Below are 21030 nucleotides of genomic sequence, written 5' to 3'. Positions count from 1 at the left end.
TGGTACATTTAAAGAGCATAATCAAATCATTACTTACCTTCCAATAAAAGTTCCAATGGAACTTTCCAAATCACCACCAGCCTATTTGCTGAGGGTACCATGCCATCTTTTTTGGCTTTGTTTTGATTTGGGTTTATATGTGTATGGGCTTTTGCCTGCATGTATGTTTATGTATCATGTACATTCAATGCCCGAAGCAGCCATCAGATTTCCCTGGGACAGACTGGAGTTACAGACAGCTGTGAGCCACACTGTGGATGCTGGGAGTCAAACCCTAGTCCTCTGAAAGAACAGTCAGGGCTCTTAAATGCTGAGCCACCTCTCCAGTCCCAAGTACTATACCATCTTCAAAGACAGAAAATGAGACGTAGTTGAGAAAAAGAACAGAAAAAAAAGGAATGCCAGCACTTCAGTTCTGCTCTTACCGTGTGTAAGAAAAGGCAAATAACACATACTACTATCTGCCGCTATTAGTTCCCAGTTCTGCCCCATGTCTATCTTCTCTAACACAGAACCGGCCTCATATCCCTTCACAAAGGCCAATTCCTGCTAAAGCCTAGACTGTTCACTGTACTGCCTTCTTTTCCCTTTCCTGGAAGATCACAGGCTAATCCAGGAGAGAAGAACTGAGAGATGGGACCTTGCTCTCCCTCTGTTTGCTTCTCCCAAAAGAAAGATAGAGGGATATAGGGAAATTCCAGGCCCTGGCATTTCCCTATTCTTCCTGATAGAAGACAGTATTACGTGAATACTATCATTATGTAATTAACAAATTCCAATAAAATAACAAATAACAAGTCCTCTCACACATACAACGATTTTAAATAATCGCAAATAGACTAGTCTAGTCCCTGTTTCTCTGTGTAGCCCTAGTTGTCCCTGTCCTGGATCTCTGTAGACCAGGCTGGTCTCAAACTCAGAAATCTTCCAGCTTCTGCCTCAGGAGTGCTGGAATTAAAGGCATGCAACACCCCCATCTTCCCTGTTTTCTAAGTTCTGTAAACTTACATTTATTTATTTGGGGGAAGGGGGTACAGCATAGGTATGGAAGCCAGAGTGCAACTAGTAGCAGTTAGTTCCCTCCTTCAACCATGCATCAGACTTGGTGGAAAGTGCCTTTACCCTGCTGTCATCTCACTGGCCCTAGTCCTTGTTTTTACTATTAGTAAAAATGACCAGTAAACACTGGAACTGAACTTGCTATTTTCCTGGAGGGGTGGCATGGGCCAGGCCAGCATCTTCTGAACCAACCCTGACATCCATGCTCAGGATAAGGTAGCCTTTCCTGATGCCAAGCTAGGGGTGTTTATAAGCACACAAATGCTTGTCCTAGGTCTAAGATGATCGTCCTCATGTTACAGACACAATTATACCGAGAAGGCTGGCCCTCCGGGTGTTCTCCCTGCTGGAACTGGAGCCAGTCTCTTCAGCCGGCCACTGTAGAGTAAGAGCCTCACTGGGATTCTGTCCCAGCAATACAGAAAGAAAATATGGCGCAGGGGGCTGGAGAGATGGCTCAGAGGTTAGGAGCATTGCCTGCTCTTCCAAAGGTCCTGAGTTCAATTCCCAGCAACCACATGGTGGCTCACAACCATCTGTAATAGGGTCTGGTGCCCTCTTCTGGCCTGCAGGCATACACACATACAGAATATTGTATACATAATAAATAAATAAATATTTTTAAAAAAGAAAGAAAATATGGCGCAAAGGACCTAGAAGAACATTAGTGAGGGCCACGGACTGGACAGAAGATTCTCTTATCTCTGTACGTCTCCCTGATTAATAAGCCTAGGTTTTTGTTGTCTTAATTTTGTGTTTGTGTCTATGTGTGCTTATTCATATATGTGCATGTGTGTATATTTGTGTACATGTATGTGGAGGCCAGAGGCTGTCACTGTGTCTCTTCTTCAATCACACTGAACCTTACTTTTTGAGACAAGGTCTCTCACTTAACCAGGAGTTCACTGGTTCAGCTAGACTGGCTGGCCAGTAAGCACTAGGAGTCCTCTTTTCTCTGTCTTCAGTGCAACTACAAGAGTGCCACCACAGCACTTGGCTTTTTACACAGGTTGTGGAGATTAAATTTAGGACTTTATGTTTGTATGGCCGTACTTTACTGACTGGACCATTAAGGGTCCCTACTGTATGTTTTTAAGACATCTTCTATAAGCATGACAGCTAAGTGGGGGTGACCATCATTTGCTCATCTATTTACATGGTTATTATCTTTTGTCATGTGTAATATCTATTGTATACTATAAACCCCCTGAAGGCAGCGGAAGGTTATGAAACCTACTATTCAGTGTCATATGCTAAATTACATCTAAGAAGTTCTTAACAAAGTTCTATTTGTTGACTGAGATAACAAGGATTCTGCAGGGGATCTATATCTGTCAAGTGGCATCTCTGAGAGTGGAGAATCTGCAACAGCCCATGAAACAAGGCACAAAGGACACAGGTGCACACACACCTCTTCCAGGGCAGAAAATCAACAGGATAAACCAAACTAGGGACTGAAACAAGATCAAAGATTCTCTAAATTAGTGGAGACATTACCTTCCACTCCCTGGAGTGACTCACATAAACTATCTGATACAGAGTCCAGATTTACAAAATAAGGTGCAGAAAACAAGCAAGGATGTGGAGAACACGCCAATTAACAGCCAAAAGCCATGAGATGTGCCAAAAGGGATCGAGACCTAAGTGAATTCTGAAGTAGGCCTAAAATAATACCAGGAAATACCCTCTATACTAGAGTAAAGGTTAAAAAAAAAAATGCAAGGAGAGGACAAGGGAACCTGATACTCCTGTTAGATATAAGGTCAGATAAACTGAAGGACATCATCAGCACCTGGAAGGTGGTAATTATACTGAACTTGCAAAGGTAAAGCAGAGAGCTCTGAGTCATGAGAACAAACCCATCACAGCACTGCCTGCCTGCCTGCCTGCCAAAATAAACAAGAAAGAAGCTGTATCTCTCACAATAGCCCCTCTGTCCAGTCTTGCAAAGAACCCAGGTCTTCAAAAGCCTGGTACAAATGGAATGGAATATACTAAGCCCTGAACTGTCGTAGAGCACAAGTCCCACAAATGTTCCTAACCTCAACAAATTGGTAGTTAGGCTAGCCTATGAGATTTATGTAGGAGCGAGGCCTGGAGGTTTCCAAACCAGAGAATCCTGCACTTTCCGCATCAGAAGTGAGATAGGATTAAAGGCCACAGGTGAGAAGGGTTCTTCTTCTCTGTGTCAAGAATAAGATATCTTTTCAGGGACTATAATAAAGTTCAATGACGGAGGATTTACCTAGCAATTACACAAGCCTTGGGTTCAACCCCCAGCACCTCAAAAAAACAAACAAAAACCCCTACCCACCAAATTAATTAACACTGAAAACAAATGATTTCTACCCAGCACTTTGCTGGCATAAAATACAAAAATTACATATATAGTTTCTTCCCAGAAAGAGCAAACTGTTTTGCTCAAGGTACAAAATGAAAGGCAAACAGAAAGCAAGGTGCTAAGTTTAAGTTTTTTTTGTTGTTGTTTTTTTCTAAGACAAGAACCCTTTTTTCCAGCATCAAACATACACTGGAGAGTGGAAGAAATGGCTCCGCAGTTAACAGAGTGTACTGCTTAACTCCAGTTCCAAGAAATCTGACCCCCTCTTCTGGGTTTGGTGGGCACTTGCATTCATGTGCACAAACCCAAGCAGAGATATACATAAACACAGAGCACATTTTAAAAACTATGCTAGAATCTCTGATCTTGGATCAATCTACTTGTCTCCCTCAGCTTCTTGGACAGGTGACTGAATGCTTGTGCAGCTGGAGAAAAAGTGTGTGTGAGACAGACAGACAGACAGACAGACAGAGACAGAGAGAATATCCCTTTCTCTCTTGCTGATTCTCAGTGTAGAAGGCTTCAAGTCCCACTTCTCAGAAAGCACCAAGTTCAATCCCTGCATTCTTACCTCTGTTTGATCTTCTCAAAGGCACAGGTGTATATGTGCGTGCGTGCGTGCGTGCGTGTGTGTGTGTGTGTGTGTGTGTTTTAATTTTTTTTTCAGATTTTTCGAGAGAGCCTGACAGCACTGAAATTTGTTTTTTACCAGGCTGACCTTGAACTCTGGCCTGAGTGCTGGGATTAGAGGCAGGCGCCACCACTGCCGGGCTCTTTTTTTGTTTTTGTTTTCCCCACTAGATTCTAAGCTCCAAGCATTTCTCCCTCCTTTTAATTTTATTGACTTATCCTGCTCTGCTGGCTCCTTCCAAACAGCACTTAGTTTGGCATTCTCAAGTCTCACCAAGAATATAATAAAGAAAGGCAAACAAAGCAGGACAAGGTGGTTCATACCTTTAATCCCAGCATTCTGAGGCAAGGTTACCGCCACAAGATCAAGGTCAGCCTGGACTAGAGACCTTTATTAGAAAGTAAAAAAATAAATAAATCTCTGCCCTACAATCACCTCTTTTAAAGGTCAATTTCCTCTAATTCCTTCAAATTCATTCTTAAAGCTCATCCCTTCTGCACTCACTTCCCAATACCTCCACTGAAAGTGCCTGAGTAAAAGTGACCAGTGCATTACACACCTACAGTTCACCTCCGGTTTTTATCTCCACATAATCAGACTCTGTGAGACACACCCTCCACACACATCCTCCTAGAAACTTCTCTTTGGTTCCTCCTAACTCTCTCCTACTTCCGTTTTGCACACAATTTCTTCCCAAGGACCTTCTACCTCTGCTCCAGAAAAGATCCTCCTTATAGATGGTGATTTTGTCCTCAACCTCTTCCTTAGGTGGCCTCCCTCCCTGGGCCTGAGGCTTTGATTAAGCTGACGCACAGTTCTTCACTCTGCAATCTAGACCACCTGCTGCACTGCACCATGGTCTCACAAACCTTGACCTCAACTCAACCACACAAAACAAGGAATTTTCTTCTGCTCCTTTGCGGCCACCATTTAACTATTAATTAGCTAATTAGCCACCCCCCTTATAGTCCCTATTTTGTTCTGTGACACCACCCACCCAGATATCTGAGTCAGGGACCCACAAGTCAGTCTCAGTTCTTTCCCTTCTACATCACAACCACATCCAGTTAGTTACCAAACCCATGGACCTGACCTTGAGCATTCCTGACTTGCCGTAGCTACTACCTACATCAGTAACCTCCACGGCCTACTCTCTGCCTCCATTACTGCGACAGACTCCTAATTGGTTTGCCACTATCACGCCCTACTCCAATCTTCCTTCACACTGCTGCCAGAGAGGAAGTGTTCCTAAAATATAAAATTATAAACCTAATCACAATCCTTGCCTAAAACCTTCAATGTTCCCACAACTCTTTAAAAAAAAAAAGTCGAAACTACAGTATGGTATACAAAGCCAGTCAACATCTTAGGCCTCTCCACATTTTCCACTCAACCCATTCTCCCCTCATACTCTACACTCCCAATTCCACCCATATTCTCTTCTCCCAATAAGCTCTTCCAGCCCCTCCTCTGTGAGTGAAGACCAGAATGCCCTTTACCCAACCTTTTTGCCCAAAGAGACTCAAATCCTTAAGGTAAAACCCAGTTTAATCTCCCTCAGATGCCTTCTCTGCCTTCTTACCTTGCCTGCACTGGGTACTACAATACCTTAGTACCAGCATTTATTTATATTACAACACTGCCTACAACAAATGCTAATCATCAACTTAGCAGAGCAACGCTTCCCCCATTTAACTGTAAGATCACGGAGATGCAAGAACAAAGATCTTTCTTTGCTCAGCACTTCACCTACTCCCTGGTTCAGAATACAAGTTCAACAGATATTTACTGATGAACACATAAGTCTTCCAAAGAAACCCCCAACACTCTGAGAAATTAACAAATCGGGGTAGACCTGAACGCTGAACGCTGCAAGGTAGGTAACTTAGGCACTCAGAAAGCTAAGGTTGGAAAATAGCCACAAGTTCTAGGCCACACAGCTACAGAGTGAGACCCTGTCTCAAAACAAACAAAAATGGCAAAACAGGTCTTGATGAAAGCTTAGTGGGTTCTTATATAACCCTTGCCAGTTACTTATTGTTAAAATGATTACAAGAAAAGTTGTGCAGAGAATGGGCAGACTAGTATCCTACTTTTCTTTCTATTGCTGTGATATAAAACCATGACCAAGCAAGTTGAGGAGGAAAGGGTTTATTTGCCTGACAGGTAACAGTCAAATATAGTCTTCCAATACACAAATACAGTCCATCATCAAAGGAAACCAAGACAGGATCCTGGAGACAGAAACTGAAGCAGAGGCCACAGAGGAACTCTGCTTACTAGCTTGCTCAGCTTGCTTTTCTATACAATACAGGACCACCAGCCCAAGTGGCACTGCCCACTGTGTATTGAGACCTCCCACATCAATCATTAATAAAGAATTGGCCCACAGGCATGCCTGCAGGCCAATATGATGTAGGCATTTTCTCAACTAGAGTTTGCTCTTCCCAGGAGGCTCTATCTGGTGTCAAGCTGACCAAAGGGGAGCAGTGGGGAAGAAAAAAAGAAAACAACCAACACAACTAGGTATCATGGGACACCAGATTTGCTAATTTAAAAGAGAAGAAAGGGTTAAACAAGACTCAGGAGTGGCAGGTTCTTGCATCTCCTCTACCCACCCTTCTTCAGACCCTCCCTGTATTCAGTGTGGCTTGCCCACTAGCTATATTCTGCCTTGCTATAGGCCAAAGCATCTTTATTATCAACCAACAAGAGAAACATGTATTCACAGCCTACAGAAGGGTTATCCCACAGCAATGGGACACCCGCATTTGCTAATTTAAATAAGAAAAGGTTAAACATGACTTAGGAGTGGCAGGTTCAAATACACAGGCCTATCTTACAAATTCATGAGTCAAATCCTTTTAAAACATGATGCTTATATATAGACAAAGAGGAGTTTCTAAAGAAGTCCTGGGATAGGGATTGATTCTCATTTTATTTCTTTTCTTCTTTATTTTTTAATGTGTTTGGGTATTTTGCCTGCATATATGTATGTCTGTGCACCACTTGTGTGCCTAGTGCTCGGGGAGTCCAGAAGAGTGTCAGGTCCTGTGGATCTGGAATTAGAGATGATTTGTAAGCCACCATTTGAAAGCTAGGAATAGAACATGGGTCTTCCCAAAGAGCAGTCAGTGCTCTTAACTGCTGAGCCATCTCTCCATCCTCTAATTTTTATTTTTGAAGGCAAAATCTTATAGGAAACCATTAGCAACATCAGTATCTGAATTTAAAGTCAGAGGTGGAGAGATGGCTCTGTGGTTAAGCGCGCCTGATACTCTTGCAAAGGACCTGAGTTCAGTTCTCAGCACCTATGTCAGATGCTTCACAACTCCTTATAACTCCAGCCACAAGGTGATCCAAAACCCTGACCTCCATGAGCACCAAATACATATATACATACCCACAACATAGACACACACACACAAAATTAAAAATAATTTAAATTGTTTAAACAAAATCCTGGAGTGTAGTCAGTAAAGACGCCCCAATAATATCCAATATATCTTTTGATAGATATTGGATCCCTGGTTGCTAGGTTCCTCCATCACGAATGCAATAAGCCAAATCAAACCGAATTGATAAATCAGGTTTAATGAACAGAGCAAAGCACCTCCTGGGTGACCCTTGGGAAAGCAGGTGAGGAATCACATGGCAAATATGGCCTATAGGTATGGTCTTGAGCAGCCCCAGGGAGGGGTTGACTTTTGGCAGGCTTTCTCAGAGACGGGATTTGAAATCAAAGGAGACCGGAGCGTGGAATGGGAATGGAACCCCTAGCTGGAGATCCCCAACATCCCAACCTTTTTGGGTATACATGGACGGTGATAGGGCTTCCACCTAAATATCTTTTTTCTCTCTCTCTCTCTCTCTCTCTCTCTCTCTCTCTCTCTCTCTCTCTCTCTCTCTCTCTGTGTGTGTGTGTGTGTATGTCTGTGTGTGTCTGTTTGTGTGTGTGTGTCTGTGTCTGTGTGTGTGTTTTGGGGAGGGTTGTTTGTTTGAGACAATTTCTCTATGTAGGCTTAGTTGGCCTAGAACTCACTATGTAGACCAGGCAGGCCTTGCCTCCCCAGCACTGGGACTAAAGATATGTGCCACCAGACCCTATCCCATCTCTCTCTCTTTTTATTGTGTGAACATCTGCATGTATGCTTGGGTACCATATGCAGGCCTGGTGCCTTTGTTTCAGGTCCCCTGGAACTGGAATTACAGGTGGTTGTGAACACTCTCTCCAGCCTTTCTATCACCTCTTAATCTAGTTTCATGACTCAACTGCACCAACCTCTAGAGTGGTTGGCGCCTTGAGAGTACTCTCACTCCCATCCGTCATCTATCTACATCACTCCTCCCAGAGTATGAAACACAAGCTTTCACAGGCACATTTCGGAGTTTCCTCCCTACTCCTAATAGATTCTACCTCTTTCTTTTTTCTCTCTCTGCATACTCTCGTGTGTGTGTGTGTGTGTGTGTGTGTGTGTGTTGCCACATGGAAGTGCACATGTACACAAGTTATGCATTCATGTTTTAGTGTTAAAAATGTATAGGTACGTATGTGTACCCATGTCTGCCTGTGGAAGGCTGACAGCGGGTGTCTTCTTCAAACTACTTCCCACCTTATTCACTGAACCCAGAGCTCATCAACTGGGCTAGTCTACTTAACTAGCTTGCACCAGTGATCCCATCTCTGAATTACAGACAGCCCGCCTGCATCTGCGCATTGTGGGGATCTGAGGCTGCATCAAGCACTTTATCCAGAGTCTTCCGTTTTATTTATCTGTTTAGTTGTTTGGGATTATGTTTGCTTGTTGGTTGGTTGGTTGGTTGGTTGGTTGGGGGTTTTTGTTTATTTGGTTGGTTAGATTTTGATCTGCTCTGCTCTGGTCTGGTTTGAGGACAGGGTGTCATGCATTCCAGGCTGGTCTGGAAATCACTATGTATTTAAGGATGACTTAAATTCCTGATCCTCCTTTTTACAGCTCCCAAGTGCTGAAATTACAGGCATTCAACACAACACCCAGTTTACGAAGGGCTAGGAAGCAAACCCAGGGTTTCCTGAATACTAGGCAAGTGCTCTACCAACTCAGCTATGCTTTATTTTGGTTGTGAACAGAATCTTGTTATCTGGCCTATGCTGATCTGGAACTCAGTTCTGCAGTTCAGTCGGTCCTCAAATTAGAGATACTCCTGCCTCAGCCCCTCTACAGCTGATGTTATAAACTTGAACCACCACACCAAGATTCTTTTTTCTTTTTTGAAAAAGACAGAGTCTTACTATGCAGGCCAGGCTGGTCTCAAATCCCCCTCCTCAACTGGAAGGAATTGCAGGCATGCATACCATCATGCCCCACATCTACTCCTAATCTCAATCTCATTCTTTCCATGTTTTTAAGTGTCCCACCCATCTCCCCAGTACCACATGCTCCAACACAGTATCTCTTAGAGGCACTAACAAAACATAAAGGACAGTGAGCTGATTCACTGCTGCTAACTGACTAAAAAGCACAGCCAAAAGAAATTACTTCCTATGTCTCAATCAGCATGATCCTTTGGATAGAAAACTGTCTGAACTCCAAAAGGCAACTCAAACAAGCTTATTCTTTGCATCAACACAAAGCAACCATGTTTATCTTTCTGAGAAAAAATTACTATAGAAACGTATTATAGCAAGACAGAACCCAGCAGTACAGCTGGCAAAGCCCTGTCCAAAAAATGATGATGACTGACCAATTAATTAACTTGTCTCAGGTTACTGAAACATCCCTGATGACTGACACATGATCACTCAAAGTTTGAAAAGAGAAAAACACGTGCTGATACCCAGGGAGCTTTCCACTCTAACAAAATTTTATACAGCCAGAACAAAGACAGGATACTGACCACAAAGCTGTCCAAGGACAGGATACTGACCACAAAGCTGTCCTTGAGCACTCCACTCTCTCCTAGGCACACTACATCTATCTGTTGCCTCCTACACACACACACACACACACACACACACATGCACACACAAACACAAAACTATATATACATTCATTCCCATATGTTAAAATTTTCTACATTAAATATCATATTTTTTCATGTATATGTGTTATTCATGCAAGTGTGCATGTGTGTTCATATGTGTGTGCATGCGGCATGTAGAGATCTGAGGCTGATACTGGGAGTCCTCCTCTATCACTGTGCACTGTACTCACTGAGGCAGGGCCTCTCAATTGAACCCAGAGCTCACCAATAAGGCTACTCTAGCTAGCCAGCTTGCTCAGGAATTCCCTGCCTCTACCTTTGGAGCACCAGAATTATATTTAGTAGGGCGCCAACACACCACAGTGAGATTTCCATGGGTTACAGGGATTTCAACTCTGATCTTCTCACTTGCTGCTTGTAAGGCAAGAGCTTTCACTACTAAATCATTTTCCCAACCCAAATTGAGCAATTTTACAAAATATAGCTTAAAAGTACTCATATAACTATCGCTTCTCTTTTTTTTTTTATTTATTTATTTATTATACAACATTCTGTTCATGTGTACATCTGCAGGCCAGAAGAGGGCACCGGACCTTATTACAGATGGTTGTGAGCCACCATGTGGTTGCCGGGAATTGAACTCAGGACCTTTGGAAGAGCAAGCAATGCTCTTAACCACTGAGCCATCTCTCCAGCCCAACTATCGCTTCTCTTAAGAGAAATTCCTAACCAGGTTTAAACTCAGCACTTGGGAGGCAGGAGCAGGAGGATCTCTGTGAGTTCGAGGCCAGCCTATTTTGCAAGAGTGAGTTTCAGGACAGGATCCAAAGCTACACAGAGAAACCCTGTCTCTAAAAACCAAAAGAGAGAGAGAGAGAGATTCCCAACAATCAACCATACATCCAATAAATATACCAACTGCCCTAAAAGACCGGTAGCTCTACAATCCTGGCCTTAGAGGCTGAAGTAGGAGGACCAATGAGTTCAAGGCAAGCAAAGGCTGAATTGAGACCCTATCTCAAAAATTAACAAACAAATGGGGGGGGGGGCTGGAGAGATGGCTCAGAAGTTAAGAGCATGGACTGCTCTTCCAGAGGTCCTGAGTTCAATTCCCAGCAACCACATGGTGGCTCACAACCATCCATAGTGGGATTTGGTGCCCTCTTCTGATGTGTGTATACATAATAAATCTTTTAAATTTTTTTTAAAATAAATAAAACAAAGTTCCTATTTGAGGGGTTGGGGATGTCACTCAATGGGAGAGTACATGGATGATACCATAGATGGTACAACCACAAAAGACAGAAGCCTTAGCACTTTTACATTACAGAGCACTGTTTCCCTAAAAGTCAAGAACAATGCAAGAGCATTATTTTTACAATATATATGTAATTAAGAGACTAATCGTGATGTAGATATTATAAGACATGAGAGAAAGAAGAAAGCCACCAATAAATAAAATAACAGGGGAAAGCTACACGGGAGATGCAAATGTGATGCTTTAGCTTCAATAAAAGAGGCAAGATTCACATACCCAGAAAGGAAGGGGCCATTGTAAGAAGAGGGGACCTAAGAAAAGGCAGAGGCAGGATGAGAACCTGAATGAAGGGCTCTGAGATCAGCACAGACAGCAGAGGACCCTGTTGAACAGTAGCAAGAGGCACAGTTTGTGTCCAGACCAAGTCAAATCATGGAAAAGCCCAACCCTGGAGACAAAGACTCAGCAACCTACTATAATCTATCCCCAAACTGAAAAGTTCTGCAGGGAAAAAAAAATGACACTTTATTAGAAGTAACACAAAATGCTCTCTAGGGAGGCTGAGGCAGGAAGATGGAGCACTAAAGGACAGGCAGAGACTATATCTCAAAATAAATATATATTAAACAAACAAACATTTAAAGGGCTGGAGATATAGCCCAAGGGTAGAAGACTTGCTTGGTACACAGGAGGTCCTAGGTTCAATCCCTGGACATTTCTGTTCCTGTCAAGATCTCTAGGATCTGGAACAGGCACTGAAAACCAGCAGGACAATATACAGTGGCTAGGGATCCCCCGGCCTGTCATATCACTTGCCAAGCCAGACCAAGGCCAGAGTTCCCATAAGCACTGCTAGTGCACTCACACGTTGTATTATTTCAACAGTGTGGTGTGGCAAAAGCTTGTGATTTCCCAGCAGATGGACTTGACTCAATTTCTGAATTAACAGTGTCCATGTCCAGAAGCAGCAAATACACCATTGTTCTTTCTAGAAGCAATCCACTCCAACTCCAGGACTTTGTTCTAAAAGGGAACTTAAGAACTGAGTTCACTTTTGACCTAGGGTTTCTTCAGGGTGTTACTTAGGTAAGCAATTCCAAATCCTCAGTCTACACTTTCTGATGAGTTTGCAAAATTGCATCATTTTGTGTATAAAATTCTCAGAGGCTCATATATCACAAACTTTCCCATAACCAGCGGGAAGAAAGGCACACACCTTTAATCAGAAGGCAGAGGCAGGTGGATTCCTGGGAGTTGGAGTCAAGCCGGGTCTATATAATGAGTTCCAGGCCAGACAGGGCTATATAACAAGACCGTGTTTAAAATAAACAAGGGGAGAAGAAAGTCTCTATAGTTCAGAGCTGTAGAATTACAAGGCACTTCCATTGCTAAAAGCCAGCAATGACACACTAATAATTGTGTTTTACTAACGTTTTCACAACTAAACCCAAGTCAATGATGCTCTGGTGTCAAAACTTCCTCAATGTGAAACCCTCATCCCGAGCTCGGAAACCTGTGTTTGGACAAGTCCTTGTGTCTAAATTCACCGCTCTTAGTAATACTACCTGTGTAGGGTATTACAGAACTCAAGTAAGATGAATAAGAAATGGCTTTGAAAATCTAAATTTTATTCATGAAAAAAAGTTAAAAACAGTGATAGCGTAATGTATGCTAACAGTTCGATATTCTCATAAAAACCAATAAATCACTGATTGTTTGATTTTAATAGATGAAAACCTAAAGAGTGAGTCATCAGTGTTTTTAGGATTACAGTTTTTAGGATTACAGAAGCAGAGATGCAGAGCTAGGCTTGAGCCCGAATTTGAACTCAAAAACCTTTCTACCACAACCAAATTGTCTGTGTGTGTGCTTACACATGTATGTGTGTGTATACATATTTTTCGTGTAACTCTGTGCAGTGACTCTGTGGTATGCTGACCATCAGTCCTTACTAACCTTGCATCTGGTGAGGACACTAACTAACAAGAATTTCAATTTGTAAGTCAATTCTAAAGTGTGTCAACATTATCCATGTTGAAATGTAAATGTTCTCTTATTCCTGGCCCAGGCTGGCACACTTAGACTTTTAAGTTTCAAAATTTTGTGAAAACACAAAATCTAATTCTGAACTGGTGCCGCGTACTAGCGAAATCCCAAGAAGCACAGACAGGAGACTTGGGAACCCAAAGCCAGTTTCAGCTAGCTACATGCCCGTCCCTCCGAGGCAGAAAACCTGTCTTCAAGTCAACTAACTGATTTTAAAATTAAAAGCAGGGTTATATAGCAAGATCCTGAAACAAACAAACAAAAGGACAAGCCCAAACCTCCCAAGGAACCCCAGAGAGATTCTCTCTGTCCTCATCAGCCTCAGAATCACTTGTGTCTGTCTTTGCCCTGCTAGACGTGAATGACCAGGGCAGGAACCAGACCTCTCTCATCGTCCTAGCATCTCCAATGTCCAGCCACTGTTGAGGGATGTGGGGGTTCTCTCGGTTGCATCAAGTTATCCAGTGATTCCTGTCTAATGGCCAGCTCTCCGAAACAGCCTGTGGGCTACTTGGGAAGTGAAGGAGAGCATTTATGTCCATGCTGAATCTTCAGCCCTGCCAAAACCATGCTCACTACCAACACGCAGGGTAACAGTTGCCAAGCAGTTCTGGAAAATTCTGACAACCATTCCCAATAAAGTTGCTTCATCCCCAGCTCTGCTCCATTCACACTGTGAATACATCACTTCTCATGTTAGCCGTTTCTATGGGCAATTTATGTAGCTGAGAACTACAGACCTCCTGCTCTATCTGAAAATCCCATTTTGTTTTATAAAGATAATTCCTCAAATTATTACAGTAAGGATGCAACTAACTTGGAGGCCCACCAATGAAGGTCTAGAAGCCTACAGTAACCAATTTCCCCCTTTTCTCTCCAAAACGAATTCTTTTTTAATATTTATAACTTTTGTTTTATTTTGAGACATAGCTCACTATGTAGTGTAGCCCTTGGCAGGCCTCCAACTCAGAGATCTGTCTACCTTGGTCTCCCAGATGCTGAAACTGAGGGCATGGATGTGCTAATTTTTTTTTAAAGATTATTTGTTTTCGTGCATGTGTGTGTCAGCAAGAATTTATGTGTACCCTATGTGTGCCTGGTCCACAAGGACACCAAAAGAGGTTTGTCAGATCCCCTGGAACTGAAGTTACCAAAGGTTGTAAGTTGCTACATTGGTGCTGGGAACTGAACCCTGAGCCTTTGCAAGAGAAGTGCATGCTCTTGTCCGCTGAACCATCTCTCTAACCCCAAGGCTTCTTAAAAAAAAAAAAAAAAAAGATTTATAGGGGCTGGAGAGATGGCTCAGTGGTTAAGAGCATTGCCTGCTCTTCCAAAGGTCCTGAGTTCAATTCCCAGCAACCACATGGTGGCTCACAACCATCTGTAATGAGGTCTGGTGCCCTCTTCTGGCCTTCAGGCATACATGCAGAGAGAATATTGTATACATAATAAATAAATAAATAAATAAATAAATAAATATTAAAAAAATAATAAAAAATAAAAAAAGATTTATAGAATGCAGACTGGAAAGATTGCCCTGCAGTTAAGAGTACCTGTTGCTCTTACAGAAGACCTAGGTTTGATTCCCAGCACCCACATGGTGGCTCCCAACCATCCATAACTGCAGTTTCAGGAGATCCAATGACCTCTTCTGACCTCCTCAGGCATCAAGCACCCACGGGGTACATAGCCATACATGCCTTACATGCGGGCAAAACACTCATTCGATGGATAGATAGATAGATAGATAGATAGATAGATAGATAGATAGATAGAAAAGCGTCTTTTAGAAATAAAAGAAAGAAATAGACCTGCATCTGAAAAGAATCGAATTCCTCCACACTGGAACAAAGTCACACTGAGTGAGAAGCCTGAAAGACGGAAACACCAGGCGCCCACCCAGGAACAAGCCCTGCTTCCTCTTTACCATGACAAGAGAGCCCAACTTCCTTTCAGCTGAGAGACACCAGTAACAACCCAGGGAGGTCCTGAGATTTCTTCCTGTATCTGGGCTTTAACTCTGCCGGCTGAAAGCTGCCACAGCCGGAGCCAGCCCCAGCACAGCCTCCCTCTGAGGAGTCGTCCAGGGTTGCTAAAAAGCCTGCAGAGGAGACTTAATGGAAGCATTCGGCAAGCAGCGTTTTTTCAATGAAGTTGAACAGCACAACCTAACCTCTCTGCGCTCGGGAATAATCCGTACTTCTTAAAAGGAGGGCCACGGGGGGCTGACAGAAAACTCCCTGCAGGCAGGAAAACTGGACGGCTCACAGAAGCTGATGCAGCAAAAACAAATAGAACCCCAGAGGGTCCCTTTTACCATTTCATCTGGCCCCCACCCCCATGCTGCATTCCCAAATAGAGCTCTAGTGTGACCAGAAAAAGAAAGGGAGAGAGGGGGGGTTTACAGCTTTGTCGTTATAGTTTCCCTTCACCGGGTAGTTGTAAACACGTATGCCGGCCTCAGTCGTAAGGCTTGAAGATTCCTCTCCTTCGGAGGGAAAGAAAGGCAAGGCTAGTCACAGAGCCCCGGCTTTAAAAGGGGACGGGGGGGGGGGGGGCTGCCTGTGAACATTCTGGGAGAAAGTGCAAGCTGCGGTCGAGAGCACACTGATAAATCAAAGTTGGGGCCCCAGCGCCACGCACCCCTGCCCTCCACTCGGGGCACCTGGGCGCTTAGTGAAGGCAGCCTGCAGCCCTGCAGGCCTGTCAAAACTTTCTCTGCGTGCACTCGGCGGAGATTAGGCATTAACTCGCTCAACTGCTTCGCAAGACAGCCTCCAGGGGCTGAAATCCGAGCTCCGAGACCAATCTTTATTTCTGAGAGGGGGGGGAAATAACTAGCCCCCTGCCTCATGCCGGCAGGCCCAGACACCGAGGGAGGGGGTGACGTGGGGGTGGGGAGGCCTCGCCACCGAAATCTGCACACTCACCGGCCACGCAACCCACCCCGGATGCCCCACGACCCCGGCCAGGGCGCTGCTCGGCAACCTAGGCTCCCCGCGCGCCACTCCTCCGAGAGTCGGGGAGACAAAAGCGGGCGGGCGACCTCCGGAGAGCCACCGCTGGGAAGCTCGCCCCGGGAAACCGATGGAGAGCCTCTCCCTCGAGCCCAGCTCCTCCTCCGCCACCCAGTCCCACAGCAGTCGTTGGTCTCCAGAGCCAGCTCCACGTCTCTCTTCCTCCGGCCCCGACCAGATAATAGAGCAAACAGTGTGATTGGTGATAGGGGAGCGCCGGCCTGGCAGCAGGGCTCGGCAGGTTTATCTCAACTCTCCAGAAGCCGGTCCCCGAGTGGCGACCGCGGCTCCTGGCCCCAGCCCGCGCGGGTGGGCGCGCCACCCGCCCCACCTGCAGCCGGCCGCGCGCGGGGCAGCGAGGGCCAAGCCGCGGCCTCGGGCTCCGGCCAGCGGCTGCCCGGCGCCAGCCTCACCTTTGTAGCGCTCCAGCACATCCTCGTACGCCTGCACGAACTCCTTCTCCTGGCTGCGGTTGGCCGGCTGCTGACCCGGCACGTAGCCGGCCATGGCTGCCCGCGCCGCGCTCTACCGGGGCCCCGGGGGGCGCCGGCTCCAGGCCCGCGCGCTGAGGCGGCGGCGGCGGCGGCCCCAGCCTCGGCCTTTGTGCGGTTCGGCGGCGGCGGCGGCGGTGGCGGCGGCTCCCTCGGTTCTCTCGCTCTTGGCTCTGCGTCCGTCTCGCCCGGCCCGGCAGTCTCGCTCGGCTCCTCAGCCCGCTCGCGCTCCGCCGGTCCCGGCTCGCGTTTCCGCCTCCCCACCCCTCGGCTCCGCTCCTCCCTCAGCCCGCCCCGGCGCGACGGCGGCGGCGGCGCCTCCTGTCAGGAGCGCCTGGCCGGGCCGGTTCCCCGCCCCTCAGCCCTCCGCCTCCGCCGCCGGGCGCGTCTCAGCCCGCGGCCGCAGCCTGCTGGGCCGGGTGGGCCGCCGACCACCGCCCGGGCGGGCCGCGGGAGGGAGCGGGGCGGCGAGCAGGCCGGGCCGCCGCCAGGAGGCCCCGCGTCCGTCAGGACCAGAGGCCCGGCGGGTGGTAGCGGCAGGGAGACCCCCGGGCCGACCCAGTCTGAGCCTCAGCCCCACTCAGCGCTGCCCTACACCGGCTGCCGGGACAAAGGAGGGAGCCACGGCCTGTGCGGCTGCGGGAGAAGGTCCTAGAGAAAACCTTGAAGGCAGGCGGGGAGCAAAAGACCTAGACGCCTCACATCCAAGGCCAGCGGGCTCCAGAACCGAGACAAGGGCAAGCCCCGGCCAGGACTGCTCTGGGAGGCCGAAGTACGACCACAAAGAAGCCCAGGAACAAAGGGTTGTCCAGAAAGAGACAAAACCGAAGTGGAAGCGAGGGGGACAGAGCCATCACCGTAAAGTAAACCAGGCCAAGGAGCAGAGCCTGAGAAATGACAACTGAGAAAGCAATGAAAACAGGATTCCGACTGCACGTGGGGGGAGGGCATCAACCCAGGGAGGGGGGGGGGACCCAATAGGATTAGTAAACTGTGACAGCTCTCTTAACGGAGCGACTTAGATCAAAAGGGACAAATGTGGGAACCCGAGGCTGCACCAGGACTGTCAGGGAACAAAGAAAGGCTTCTGGAGTAAAACTGGTTAGAACAACAAGAGCGAAGCCAGGAGCCAATTACTCCCCGCCCTCCAGAAAGAAAAAGAAACGTAAATACGGGCAGGAATTTCTTTGGGACCATTTTGTAAAAGGGTTCCCAGCGTCCTCCGGTTCTCATTGTGTCAGTCAATCCCAGGATTCATTGGTTGGCTGGAACCAAGAGCAATGACTGAGGAATTCCAAGATGGTTATGGTAGCTCACACCTGTCATCTTAGCAGTCAAGAGGCTGAAGCAGGAGAGCTGCTACAAGTTCAGAGTAAGGCCCTGTCTCAGACAAACGAGAGGATACTTTTAACCCACATCAGGCCCATTCAACCGTTGTTTTTCAGGGGACGGGGAAGTGGTTGTGGTACTTAGACTAGTAAATGCCACAGTGAAAGGCACATGAGCACATATAAAAAAGATTTCACGTGGCATTGAGCAACCAAAATTGACACTTGGAATTCCACTTCAGTTCCCATTTTTAAGAGTCTGAGGTAGGAGCCTCTTAGCCTAGAGCAAGAACTGTAGCTTTGTACCTCGTGAGTAATGTCAGTTATTTGGTCAACCATTGCTCAGCACATCAATAACCAGAAAAAGAAAGGCCGCTTCTCACGAGTAGGTGCAATATAGCCTTCCGTGTCACACCCTGGTCGGAAAGCAGCTGAGCAAATAACTAATCATACGTCTGTCTTCCCATCCATTTTTGCTGAGCTGCCCAAGTTTTAAGTGTGGAGGATACACCAACAGGGCCTGGAAGAAGACAAGGAAGATCCTTGGGGCAAATGCTCTTCTCTTTCCGGTTTTACTCTGTGCTTTAAAAAAAAAAAAATCATAGTTCACAGATTGAGGTCAGCTGCTAATGAGCTTAGTCTACAAACACAAGGACAAGGGTCTTAGCTATTTTTTTCCCTTAAAGAATAAGAGGCATTTAGCAGAGAACTCAAACTGAAGGAGTGAGTGTGGTGACTGACAGCAGAGACTAGAGGATTGCCTCCTCTGGAGCTCTGGACTGGGCCAGCGCTGAGTCACTACACTTTCCACACTGCTTGCACCAATAGAGCTAAGAGGGCCCAGGCCAAATTCACCTCCACAGGCCTCCACCCTCGCCCCCTTCACCAACCGACACCTGCCTCCTCCCTCAGTGCCTTGGAGCAAACAGAAAAGGCCCCCATCCCCTCCTAGGCCTTCTCCCAGCACCAGTTTGTGAGCAGGTTTCTCAAGAATAGTGAATGATTCTCGTCAAAGCTTGGGAAATAACAGAAGGAAGCGTCTAGACCAGGAGGCTAGGGAGGATAAGGCAAAGGGCTAAGGTTCCTATTAAGAAACACAGTAAAAGCGCCAGGCATGGATCACAGTGAGTCAGAGAACAGCCTGGTCTACAAGGTGAGTTCTAGGCTAGACAAGGCTACACAGTGAGACCCCACACCACCCCCACCCAGTGTTGTTGTCCCCATTCTGTGAGTGCCTACCCCTCCCAAAAGAAAAACCAGTAACGCCGGGAGTGGTGACGCAAACCTGCAGTCCAGGCCTTCGGAAGGCTAAGGCAAGAGAACTGTACATTTGAGGGCAGCCTAAACTATATTTATACGTAGTGACAGCCTCAAAAAGGGAGAAAGGAGGAAAAGGAAAGAAACCTGGTAATTAGGAAGAGGGCCTCTGGTTTGCGCAGTAGCTGGAGTGCCTCTCTCCAACCCAAGTTGCTTTCTTGACGAAATTTGCATTTAAATACTCCCCTGAGAGTTTGAAGTAAAGCATTCTTCTGATGAATGGGAAAGGGGAAGTCCACATGTTTGGCTGCTGTTCCTGTTTTATAGGGAGAAATTTGTACTAGGCTCTAAGCTGCTGGGGGGCGGAGGGGGGGAGGGGGAGAGAAGAAAGCCTTCCAAAATGCGGGGTTTTTGCTTTTGTTTTTGTTTTACTTTTTTTTTTCCAAACCAGAGTCTAAGTTTATTGCCAAAGCATACAATCCTGAAAGCTCTGAGGCTCCTCCTGACTTGCCGGCCTGCTGTGGAATTTCTAAAGAGGTTGCAATGGAAGGAGCAGATGTAAAAACGAACTTGGGAGGACATCTAGTGGGAGAGACCGGTTAATGCAAGGCAGCAAACCCACTTTTTGTCAAGTGCCCCTCTGCCAAAAACCCTGACACTTTTCAGCTCCTCAAATATGCTTTCTTTCTTTCTTTTCTTCTTTCTTTCTTCATTCTTTCATTCTTCCTTCCTTTCGTTTTCTCACTCTCTCCTTCCCTCCTTTGTTTTTTTTTTTTTTCTTTTTGGTTTTTCGAGACAGGGTTTCACTGTGTAACAGCCCTAACTATCCTGGAACTCACTCTGTAGACCAGGCTGACCTCAAACTCACAGAGATCTGCCTGCCTCTGCCTCTCGAGTGCCAGGATTAAAGGTGTGCATCAAATATGCTCTCTTAACTCAGAACCTTCCCATCTGGTTTTCTCCAAAACTATGCACTCCGTTGTTCCTCTCCTTTAGCGTAACTTGTTTTCCTCTTGGAAATGCTCACAGGGAAGCCTTCCTCGATTTCCCTGTTCAGCAGTAGCACTCTACAAGTGAACTCTATCCCCAGCCCTCCTTTTTAGACTTCTTTAATTGGGGGGGGGGGGGCATCATTGTGGATGCTTGCAGAGGCCACAAGGTCCCCTGGAGATAGAATTACGGGCAGTTGTCAGTACCCCTCTTGTATGTTGGGAACCCCTCTCCTGTCCTTCATAAGGGCAGCAAGTGCTCTAAGCTGCTGAGCCGTCTCTCCGCTCCTTTTACATTTGTTTTCGTTTGTTTGTTTTGTTTTTTGAGACAGGGTCTCTCTGTGTAGCCTGGGCTGTTCTGGAACTATAGGTGTAGACCAGGCTGGCCTGGGACTAAAAGAGATTCACCTGCTTCTGAATCCTGAGGCTGTTTGACACTAAACCAGGCCTCCTTTTTGCTCTTTATTGTGGGACAATATCTCTCTAAATTGCCTGGGCAGGCTTTGAACTTGCAATTCTCCGACCGTATCTCCTGAGCACTGAGTACCTGAGATACAGGCCTGTGCCACCACACTGTCTCCCTTTTCTTTGTTTCTTTCTTAATACATTTTTTATTTATTTTGTGCACACGGGGGGGGGGTGTGTGCAT

General features: G+C 46.2%; 1 protein-coding gene across 1 annotated transcript in view; it reads right to left on the bottom strand.

The window, feature by feature from the left end:
• LOC119816258 (microtubule-actin cross-linking factor 1) overlaps positions 1-16835 on the bottom strand; it is a 319531-nt gene extending 302696 nt beyond the window's left edge. The window contains exon 1 of the mRNA XM_038332756.2: positions 16730-16835. Coding sequence (XP_038188684.1) covers positions 16730-16823 — 94 coding nt within the window. The 5' untranslated portion in view covers positions 16824-16835. The remainder of the gene's footprint in view (positions 1-16729) is intronic.
• Between the last annotated feature and the right edge of the window lie 4195 nt (positions 16836-21030).

Source organism: Arvicola amphibius, chromosome 6 (genome assembly GCF_903992535.2).
Source record: "Arvicola amphibius chromosome 6, mArvAmp1.2, whole genome shotgun sequence".
NCBI lineage: Eukaryota > Metazoa > Chordata > Mammalia > Rodentia > Cricetidae > Arvicola > Arvicola amphibius.
The sequence above is the reverse complement of the archived record's forward strand: the minus strand, read 5'-3'. Positions and strand labels throughout refer to the sequence as shown.